At 51.5% G+C, this 9,548-nt stretch overlaps 2 protein-coding genes across 2 annotated transcripts; one reads left to right on the top strand and one right to left on the bottom strand.

Annotated features, from left to right (window-relative positions):
• The first annotated feature begins 960 nt into the window (after positions 1–960).
• LOC112881989 (putative alpha-L-fucosidase 1) lies at positions 961–2,920 on the top strand. The gene is made up of 3 exons (XM_025946929.1): positions 961–1,649; positions 1,769–2,008; positions 2,096–2,920. Exons 1-3 carry the CDS (start codon positions 1,099–1,101, stop codon positions 2,769–2,771), a joined length of 1,467 nt encoding a protein of 488 aa, XP_025802714.1. The 5' UTR covers positions 961–1,098; the 3' UTR covers positions 2,772–2,920.
• A 1,261-nt stretch (positions 2,921–4,181) lies between these two features.
• On the bottom strand, positions 4,182–8,725 carry LOC112882455 (DEAD-box ATP-dependent RNA helicase 7). The gene is made up of 14 exons (XM_025947520.1): positions 8,142–8,725; positions 7,384–7,518; positions 7,165–7,305; positions 6,959–7,070; positions 6,720–6,790; positions 6,482–6,636; positions 6,292–6,403; positions 5,871–5,972; positions 5,732–5,792; positions 5,482–5,653; positions 5,295–5,391; positions 5,110–5,204; positions 4,886–5,019; positions 4,182–4,683 (listed from the first exon to the last, which is right to left on the bottom strand). The coding sequence occupies exons 1-14, from the start codon at positions 8,628–8,630 to the stop codon at positions 4,433–4,435; spliced, it is 2,127 nt and encodes a 708-aa protein (XP_025803305.1). The 5' UTR covers positions 8,631–8,725; the 3' UTR covers positions 4,182–4,432.
• Positions 8,726–9,548: the final 823 nt, after the last annotated feature.

The following is a 9,548-nucleotide window of genomic DNA, read 5'->3' as shown; positions in this document are numbered from 1 at the left end:
CTCACGTCGTACCAGGGCGCTGGGCCGTCGCCATCATCGTGTAGTAGGGCACGAACCGTAAACTTGTGTTAAGTGGTGTACCTTCTGAAAGTTCTGATGCTCTCACCCAAGATGCAGAACTGGACTGTGCCCCCCCCCCCCCCCCCCCAGCGTTTGGCTATTCAAGTGTCAGTTGGCGAAACAGTCACCGTGGCCTGTGGCTGTGGGTGGGCCAGGTCACAGTTCGCAGGTCCCGGCCGCGACAGGCACGGCACGCGAACGCGATGATCCCTGGCGTGGCGTGTGCTGGTAAACGAGCAAGCCAGCCGAAGGAAACTTACCTGAGACGGGACGCTGCGCCACCCAGCCAAATCCCTGCAACAACCGCCCGCATGCGAAGCCGCAGGCAGAGGAGGACACCAGGAACACGGCAAGGGCGCCGCGCGCCGCGACACCGGCATCGGCGTGCCGGACGACACCGGAGCCCTCCCTACCTAAAGCGACGTTCCACCACGGGCTGAGCGCTCCGCTGTGCATGCGAGCGCAGCCAACCGCACCGTCCAAAAGCAACGCTCTGGCAATACTCGACTCGTCTCTGCACGGAGCCTGGTGCATCGTCGGCCTTGTTCATTCGACGAACGCCGGGATTCCCAAGTCCCATCCACAAGGCAAGGGAGCCTCGTCTGACGAGTGCCGAGGCCGGCGGATAGCACGAGGGAAAGGAACGTAGCGAGAATGACGCGTGGTCTAATCAGAGATCAGCCGTTCCGGCAACGAACCTACTCCGCAATCCGTCATGATCGCGGGGATAAATCATGCAAGCGATCCTCGGGCCCCCGGCAGCGTCGGATCGGATGCGCACAGGCTAGCGCCGCGAGCGGCAAGGCAAGGCAAAGCGACAGGGCATGGAAGGGCATCACATGCGCCCGTGAACACCCCGCCTTGGGAACGCGCTCGTCGTGCCCGCTCGGCACGTTCCCCATCGCCCGGATCCCATCCTCACCACACCAGCGTCCGTCCGAACGCGATCCCCCAAGCGGCTAGCGCCATCTAGCCACCCGCCACCCGGTATATATCACTCCGCACCTGCTCACCGCGAGCAGAGAGGCACCGACACCGATGGCAAGTCCGCTGCTGTGCCTGGCCGCCGCCGCCGCGCTCGCCGCAGCCCTCCTCGCTTCCACCCCCGAGGCGTGGCGCCCGGTGGCGACGCCCCCCCCGCTGCCGGTGCTGCCGATCCCGTCGGCGGCGCAGCTCAAGTGGCAGCGGCGCGAGGTGATCATGTTCTTCCACTTCGGCATGAACACGTTCACGGACTCCGAATGGGGCACGGGGGCGGAGGACCCGTCCCTGTTCCGCCCCGCGGCGCTCGACGCCGCCCAGTGGGTGGGCGCGGCGCGCGCGGCGGGGGCGTCGCTGGCGATCCTCGTCGCCAAGCACCACGACGGCTTCTGCCTCTGGCCGTCCGCGTACACGGACCACTCGGTGCGCGCCAGCCCCTGGCGCGCGGGCCGCGGCGACGTGGTCAGGGAGTTCGTGCGCGCCGCCCGCGCGGGCGGCGTCGACGCCGGGCTCTACCTCTCGCCATGGGACCGGCACGACGCACGGTACGGGAAGGAGGTCGCGTACAACGAGTACTACGAGGCCCAGCTCCACGAGCTCCTCACGGGGTCAGTTCTATGTTCCGACTAAGTAGACAATCCGAGCAAAAGCGTTGTGTAGGAGGAGACGAAATTGTTAATTGCTGACATGATTCTGGTGGTGTGTAAATAAACTGTGATGATGGTAGGTACGGGAGCGTGTCGGAGATTTGGTTCGACGGCGCCAAGGGCAAGAACGCGACCAACATGACGTACCACTTCCAGGAGTGGTTCCAGACGGTGAAGCAGCTGCAGCGCTCCATCAACATCTTCTCCGACGACGGGCCCGACGTCCGGTGGGTCGGCGACGAGAAGGGATTCGCCGGAACCACCTGCTGGTCCACCGTCAACCGCTCCATGATCACCATCGGCGAGGCCGGCATCGAGAAGTACGTGCGGGCAATGGAGTCGTCCACCGATTAGTAAACACACCATGCGTTGCCCACGCATTCGCCATCGCTGTGCCGTGCCTGCAGGTACCTGAACGAGGGCGACCCGCGGGGGCGCGACTGGGTGCCGCCGGAGTGCGACGTGTCGATCCGGCCGGGCTGGTTCTGGCACAAGAACGAGACGGCCAAGCCGCTGAGCCAGCTGCTGGAGATCTACTACAACTCCGTCGGCCGGAACTGCGTGCTCCTGCTGAACGCGCCGCCCAACTCCACGGGCCTGGTCGAGGACGCGGACGTCGCGCGGCTGCGCGAGTTCGGCTCCGCCGTGGCCACCATCTTCGGCACGAACCTCGCGGCCGGCAGCGCCGCCAGGGGCAGCAGCGAGCGCGGCGGCGGGTTCGCGGCGCGCAACGTGCTCGACGGGCGGGACGACACGTACTGGGCGCCGGCGGCGGAGGACGGGCGCCGGAACGGGTACTGGATCGAGCTGCGGCGGCCGCCGGGGTCGGCGGGCCGGCCGTTCAACGTGGTGCGGATCCAGGAGCACGTCGCGCTGGGGCAGCGTGTGGAGCGGCACGCGGTGTACGTGGACGGCGCGCCCGTGGCGAACGGCACGACGGTCGGGCACAAGCGGCTGCACCGGCTGCCCTGCGCCGTCGCGGGCGGGACGGTGCGCGTCTGGATCGCGGCGCGGCGGGGCCCGCCGCTGCTGTCCGCCGTGGGGCTCCACCACGACCCCTTCGTCGAGGCGGACTCGTTGTGACGTGGCGGTCGGCGCGGCCGGGACGGGATGCATCATTGGTGTCCAGGCCGGACCAAGCGAGCGGAGCCGCGACGACGGGCGGCGCGCGCCGCCACCTCCAGCGAGCGGCGAGCCGGCGAGGAAAGCGCCGCGCCGGTACGTTTGGGTGGATCGATCTGTTGCGTGATGAATGAAGTTGGCATTGCAGAATAGTTCGTCGGGTGCCAGTGCCCCATCGCCGTTGGGTTTTCCCGTGCCGCGTTGGTGCTGTTGCACCTGTGCCACTGGCTGTCTGGATCACCCGCCGCATTGCGTTGCGTCGCGGCCGATGCGATGGATCTCGTGATGACCTGTGAGCGCAAATGATACGCGATCGTTTCGGTTGGGTTGGTCCGTCGAGGCCTTTCGTGGCGAGAGCACAACAACGCTGAAGCGGCGCTCGGGCAGATCCGATCGGTCATGAGAACCGGGTCAGACGGAATTCTCTGTGGATCGGTTTCTTCTTCACGTGATGAAATCTGCAGGGCGATCCGTCGTACGCAGAGATAGGTTTTTTTTAGTGGCATGTGCTTTTGTTATCATCTTGTATTCTTATTATCTTACACTTCTACTGTTAGCGCTCGTGCCACTCGAGAGTCAGAACTACGCTACAGTTTCTGCAGCTGCGATCACGTGATCTTGACAAACTGGGATCAAGAAGTTGCCACGGTAGAAATGCGCTTTCATACATCAGAAATGAAGTCTCTGATGTTTCTGAATTCGATTATGTGGCGTCTCAACTCTCGACCAATGTCAACTAATACAGTGTATTCACAAGAATACGCTCAACCGTGTTTGGTTCGGTGGAGGGATGGGTTCATGATGGAAAAAATTAAGAGACATCACAGATTCACAGAGCAGTCCGTTTCACCGCCACCGTTCGCCAAATATACTCTCTCGTCTAAAAACAATGCTATTCTAAATTTTGTCGCGAGTAAACAATACACTTTTTCCTATAAACTTTATTAAACTTCAGGACAAAACTAGGACACTTTTTTTTTTGAAACAAGGTTGTAGGTCGTTTTAGTTGTCCTAATTCAAACTTCTCCAATTTTGATTAAATTTATACAAGATCCTCTATCAGCTACAACATCAAAATAATAGTATAATTAAATCTGAAATATGATGGTGTACTTAGGTATACATTGGGCTAAAAAGCTACATTAATTTATAATTTGGGATGGAGTATAGCAAATGTTAACATATATTTTTCCATATAAGCATTTCAAAACTGAAATGACCTGAACTATATTAAAAAAATGGAGTTGATGAGTTCATTCCTGCAACCAAAATGTATAGACAATCAAAAGTCAGCAAACCAGTTATAGACGAGGGACACTAAAGTCTAAAGGCCGAGTTTGACAGGAGTAGATTTGCAGCTAAGAACTCAAATGTTGCAAAAGAAATACATATATTTTTACTCATAAGTCATAGTAGTTGCTATAGGTATGGGATACAAGATCAAAATTGTACACTTGCGATGGCAAAATTGATCATCATAATATTGGTGACAAACACTAACAAATAAATAAAAACCGATACACTCTCGCAGCAAAAACTGTGACAATTCCCTCCCCTCTTCCTCAAATCTACGTCAAAAAATGACTTATGGCTTTCAAATGTTCGCCAACCCTGCAACAGACCTAATTCCTCCTGTTAAACCTATTGCCACCGCCTCCCCTGCCAGAAAAGCCTCTGCCGCCTCCACCTCTGCCTCCACCACCAAACCTGCTGCCGCCTCCACGGCCACCGCCACCGCCACCGCCACCGAATCTGCTTCCACCTCCACGGCCAAATCTTCCACCGCCAGAGTTGCCTCTTGACTGCTCTCTCTCTTGCAAGGGTGGCAGCTGCTTCACTTCATCAATTGTCACCTGAGCAGCACTCTCAGAAGCTGCAGGAACATGCAGTGAGTTTAGTTGTATGCAAACAGATATCATATTTGGATTTTGGAAACTACACAATGATTGTTCAACTGCCCTGATTTGAATTGCATAATAAGAGGAGGATTTTCAGGAATTTTACAGCACATCAGAAAAAAACATTTCATGCCTACACCGGCCAGTCATCATTTGGCAAACAAGGGAAGAGGTTACCTTGAATGTAGTCCTCAACATCTGCTGCAGGAACATCAAATACAACCCCTGTTCCATCAGCTGTTAGGGTAGCACCCTTTACATCTGCAAGCTTCTCTTCAGGCATAAACCTTTTCAATATAGTAAAAGCAAACCTGCATGCAGAAAAGGATCTCCAATCAATTGAAGATGATGAAATAATCAAGACTCAGACGTAGTACTGCGAATTTATAATAGACACTTACCCTGGTGACCACATAGGTCTGCCAGTTTGAAGATGTAATGTAGTGTAATCCTCCATAGAAGAGAGCAATGATCTTTTCTTTATGTCAGTGTATCCCTACGGAACAAATTCCTGTTAATTACAACTGCCCATATCATCTAGAAGATGAGCATAGAACTAGAAATGTAAAATGAAAAACCAACTTACAACTGCCTTTGCCAGTGCTTTCGCCAGTAAGTCAGCTGCAGACAGACTAGAAGAGCTTAGCAGTTGCTCTGCTTGCTCCCGAAAAATAGGGATAACACTGCATGGCACCCATCCCATATGGTTAGTGACACAAACCAATGAACAAAATAAACATGTTTATCTCAAAATGGACATGTAAGTATCTTACCTGTCTGACACACTCGCAATAGCATCTGCAGCTTCAGTGCCAGCAGATTGTGCCACATCAGTAGGCTGTGGCGCGGAGATATGTTCAAACTTAACTCCTGACTCTCTTTCTAATCTGCTCACACTGTGCTTATATCTGGGCTCGTAAAGCATGACAGCAACACCAGTGTTCCCTGAAAATCAACATGCATTGAGCTAGCAGTTAGAAATCATAAACAATAGTACACACATGAGCTTCCTATTTAGCATACCTGCTCTCCCTGTCCGCCCTGACCGGTGTATGTAAGCTTCAACATCACGTGGAGGTTCACACTGCAAGTTTTATATATGATCAGTAAGCGAGTGAAAACCTAGTTATTAGAAAATTACGAAATGCAAAATAGCCCATACCTGAATGATAAGTTGCACATCATTAATGTCCAGACCACGAGCTGCCACATTTGTAGCAACCAAAACTTGGAATTTCCCACCCCGGAATCCAGCAAGAATGACCTACAAATTATACACATGTATCAAATATCTAATATGGATGGGCAGACAACTAAACAATGATTCACAAACAAATTTTCCAATTGACTATATAGTCACTAATTTTAAAAAATAAAGAATGGGGTTCGGTTGTGTCCGGAGAAGAGTAACATTACAATATCATTTTGATAATTAAGTGTCAGTAATATATTACACATTAGCAGCGTGAATAAATTCACAGAATATTGCCAGTAACATTCAAAAAAAGCATTTTGTCCAGACAGTATTGAAGATTAGGCAACTAGGTATTGAGAGCATTGGATGTAGTTACTCAATCACTTACTTCACGCTGAGCTTGCACAACATCTCCATGCAAGGCACGGGATCCAGGGATCAAACCAGAAAGCTCTGATGCAGAGTCCTTTGTCTCGGTGAAGATAATGGTTCGGCCTCCACTGAACCAAATAAATGTTTAGCAAAGTTGATGAAAATCAACAGCAATGAAAGGAAGACCACGTTTGGGGAGTACATACTGGCTATAGCATCGGATAATATCCGGAATAACTTGAGCCCTTGCTGCCTTGTTACAAGGAAGAGCAAGATGCTTGACAGATGCACTAGCCTTCAGTTTCTCATTGCCGACAAGATCAACTGTCTTCCTGTCACCTTTCAGGAATCTCATGGAGAGCTACAATGATTCCAGAATAATTTGTCATTTCACAAAAACACTGAGACGCCATAAAAACAGACAGGTCATATAAGTGAATTTACCTTATTAACCCAATCTGGCAGAGTGGCACTGAACAGAAGTGTTTGTACTTTGGTAACATCTTCAACCTTACCTGTTCATATATTGAAGGGTCTGATTATATTTACAAGTTACATCAAATAGAAAATCAAGAATCGCTGTGAACTGTTCCACTTGGAAATTCAGAAAGAAAGTCAAAAGCATCAAGAAACAGCTCAACTGAAAGAACCTATGAGACTGAAAAACTAATGAATGAACATACCAAGAATGAGCTCTACGTCATCAACGAATCCCATGTTAAGCATCTCATCAGCTTCATCGAGGACACGGAATTTCAAACACTTCAAATTGAGAGTTCCTTTTACAATGAAATCCTGAGCAAGGCAGTAATGCAGCACACATAAGAAAAGGAGAAACAGAGCTCATATTCCACTGGGCTGGAAATATCAACAAAGACAAATCAATTACCTTGACACGACCAGGAGTTCCAACAACAATGTCCACCCCCTTTCTCAATGCCATTTCTTGAGGACGATAAGGAGAACCCCCATACACAGAACACGCCGAAAGCCCATATGTTGCACCATAAAACTCAAAGTCCGCATGCACCTGAAATTCATTGTGATGGTGTCAAAACTGCACAAAAGCTCTGCTCTATCGACAATCAGATACTTGTACAATTTTTACCTGATTGGCCAGCTCTCTCGTTGGTAGCAGGACCAAAACACTTGGAGGCCTGCCATAGTCAGTTTTTCGGGATGCCTTGTGTGTCCCATTAACCAACGACTCCAATATGGGCAGTACAAAAGCCAAAGTTTTGCCCTATAGTAAATAACACAATCAGGCATACAAGTTTTTTGGGGGAAAAATAGTATGGAAAAACAATGTTATTCCCCGTTTCCACTTATCCAGTTCTCTAATGAGAAATTAAGGGATTTCCAGTTTTCCACAAACACCCCAGTTCAGTACTATAAATAATCATAATCCTCAAATGTAAGAGAAGGTAACTGACTATCAGAAACAGCCATTCCTATCCAGTACTTACATAATTATGATCCTATACCAAAGAGAAGGGTTAACTTGCTGTCAGAACAGCTGTCCCATTCGGTACTGCATAATCATAATCCTACACTGAAGGTAAGTGTTATCTGACTTTCAGAAACACAGACTTCCCTCCAAGCTAACATATATGCCAATAATGGACTACGACCCTATCCATGCTCAAGCAGCCCAAAATAATGAACCAATCCGTAGTCCCAATTTGAGAGGTACCATCATTTTACCGAAATTCCTACCAGAGCAGTTCCCATAGCCCTCCCCAGGTACTCTTATCAATCGTACAGGCACAGCGCAGTCTAGAAATTCAAAGAGCTACAGATGGTACGAAATAACAACCGTACACTGCAACTCTACTAGATGAATCGTAGTTTGGAAGGATCTCTCACCTGGCCTGTGCGCGCGCGGCCGACCAAGTCGCTGCCGTCGAGGACGAGGTCGAATGTGGTGGCCTGGATGGGGAACAGCGCCTTGATCCCCTTGGACTTGAGCCTCTGCCTCAGCGGTTCCGATATCCGGAAGTTGGTCAGCGCGTTCGGGTCCGCGGAGTCCTCGTCGCTGCTGGCCGTGACCTCGCCGTCGTCCTCCGAGGCCGAAGGCGAGGCCTCGACAGTCTTCTTCGCCTTCTCCTTCTTCACCTTCTTCGCGGCGGGGGCCGTCTCCTCGGAGCTGGTACTGCTCTTCTCCTCGTCCGAGGACGGGGACGGCTCCTTCGCCTTCCGCTTCTTCTCCTTCTTCTCCTTCTTCTTCGCCGAAGCGGCCTCCGCCTCGGCCTCGGCCGCGGCGGCGGCGGCGGCCTTGAGCTGCTTGCGCTTGGCCTTCTTGGAGGCGGAGTCGTCGACGGCCATCGGCTCCGCGGCGGCGAGCGCGGGAGACATCGCGGGGGTATGTGTTGGAGCTGGCGGCGGCGAGCGCGGGCGGGCGGTTGCGGGCTGGCGGCTGCAAGGGGAAGGCGCAGCCGGAAAAGAGGGGGAGAGCGGTCGGGGTTTCGAGTACTTGTAGGTATGCTGCGAAAACCCTAGCGCGTGAGGGGGCACGTGACCCGGGGGGGGGGGGGTGCCGGTTCGCGCGCTGAGGTGGCCGTTGATATTTTTGACGGCCGCAGGCTCACGGCAGGGCCCGGACCCACAGGCTCAGGGAGCGGTTTCGTAGCGGCAACGTTTGGGTCCAGCGTGGAAAGCATGGACACGCTGGAGCCTGGACTGGGACCCCTCTCTGCTTGCGTGGTCGTCCTGGTGGATGCAAAAGACAGGTAGTTCTCCGCTGTGGCTCCAGACTCCGGTAGCAGATTGCAAATCTGTTTGCACAGCAATTGCTGACGAGCAGATGAATGCAAGATATCTTGGCCACTGCTATTCCTTTAACTTGTGTTCCATTTAATATTTATCCATCACACGTGATCATTAATATTGTACCACGTAATTGTATCTTGAAATCCATTAAAAAATTGTGGGAAATGAGACACAGAGTTTGCGTAAATCAATCCAGTTACTCTGATATTCAATCCAAATGACACATCAAATTTCTCCGATCCAAATGACACATCAAATATTTCTGATCTAGGAGACAGCTGAACATGATGCTTTTCTTATATACCTCCTCGGTTCCAAATTACAATTTATTTTTTAATACATAATTTCTACAATGTGTCTATAGACTAGATGCATATATGTATTTAGAAAAGTTAAAATGAATTGTAATTTATGATGGGTACATCTGATTTGTTCAAAATTTACGTGGACATAAAACTCTTGGAAATTCAGCCAGCAACAATCTTCTACTCTTCTCTTCTCTGA

Source organism: Panicum hallii, chromosome 2, assembly GCF_002211085.1.
Source record: "Panicum hallii strain FIL2 chromosome 2, PHallii_v3.1, whole genome shotgun sequence".
NCBI lineage: Eukaryota > Viridiplantae > Streptophyta > Magnoliopsida > Poales > Poaceae > Panicum > Panicum hallii.
The sequence above is the reverse complement of the archived record's forward strand: the minus strand, read 5'-3'. Positions and strand labels throughout refer to the sequence as shown.

Bases quoted from the DNA above. Each gene is read 5' to 3' on its own strand.
- LOC112881989 (XM_025946929.1), top strand. From the start codon at position 1,099: ATGGCAAGTCCGCTGCTGTGCCTGGCCGCCGCCGCCGCGCTCGCCGCA. The intron at 1,650-1,768 runs GTCAGTTCTATG...TGATGATGGTAG, and splicing joins CTCCACGAGCTCCTCACGGG to GTACGGGAGCGTGTCGGAGA. The intron at 2,009-2,095 runs GTACGTGCGGGC...CCGTGCCTGCAG, and splicing joins GGCGAGGCCGGCATCGAGAA to GTACCTGAACGAGGGCGACC.
- LOC112882455 (XM_025947520.1), bottom strand. From the start codon at position 8,630: ATGTCTCCCGCGCTCGCCGCCGCGGAGCCGATGGCCGTCGACGACTCC. The intron at 6,791-6,958 runs GTATGTTCATTC...ATATATGAACAG, and splicing joins TGACGTAGAGCTCATTCTTG to GTAAGGTTGAAGATGTTACC. The intron at 6,404-6,481 runs GTATGTACTCCC...TATTTGGTTCAG, and splicing joins ATTATCCGATGCTATAGCCA to TGGAGGCCGAACCATTATCT.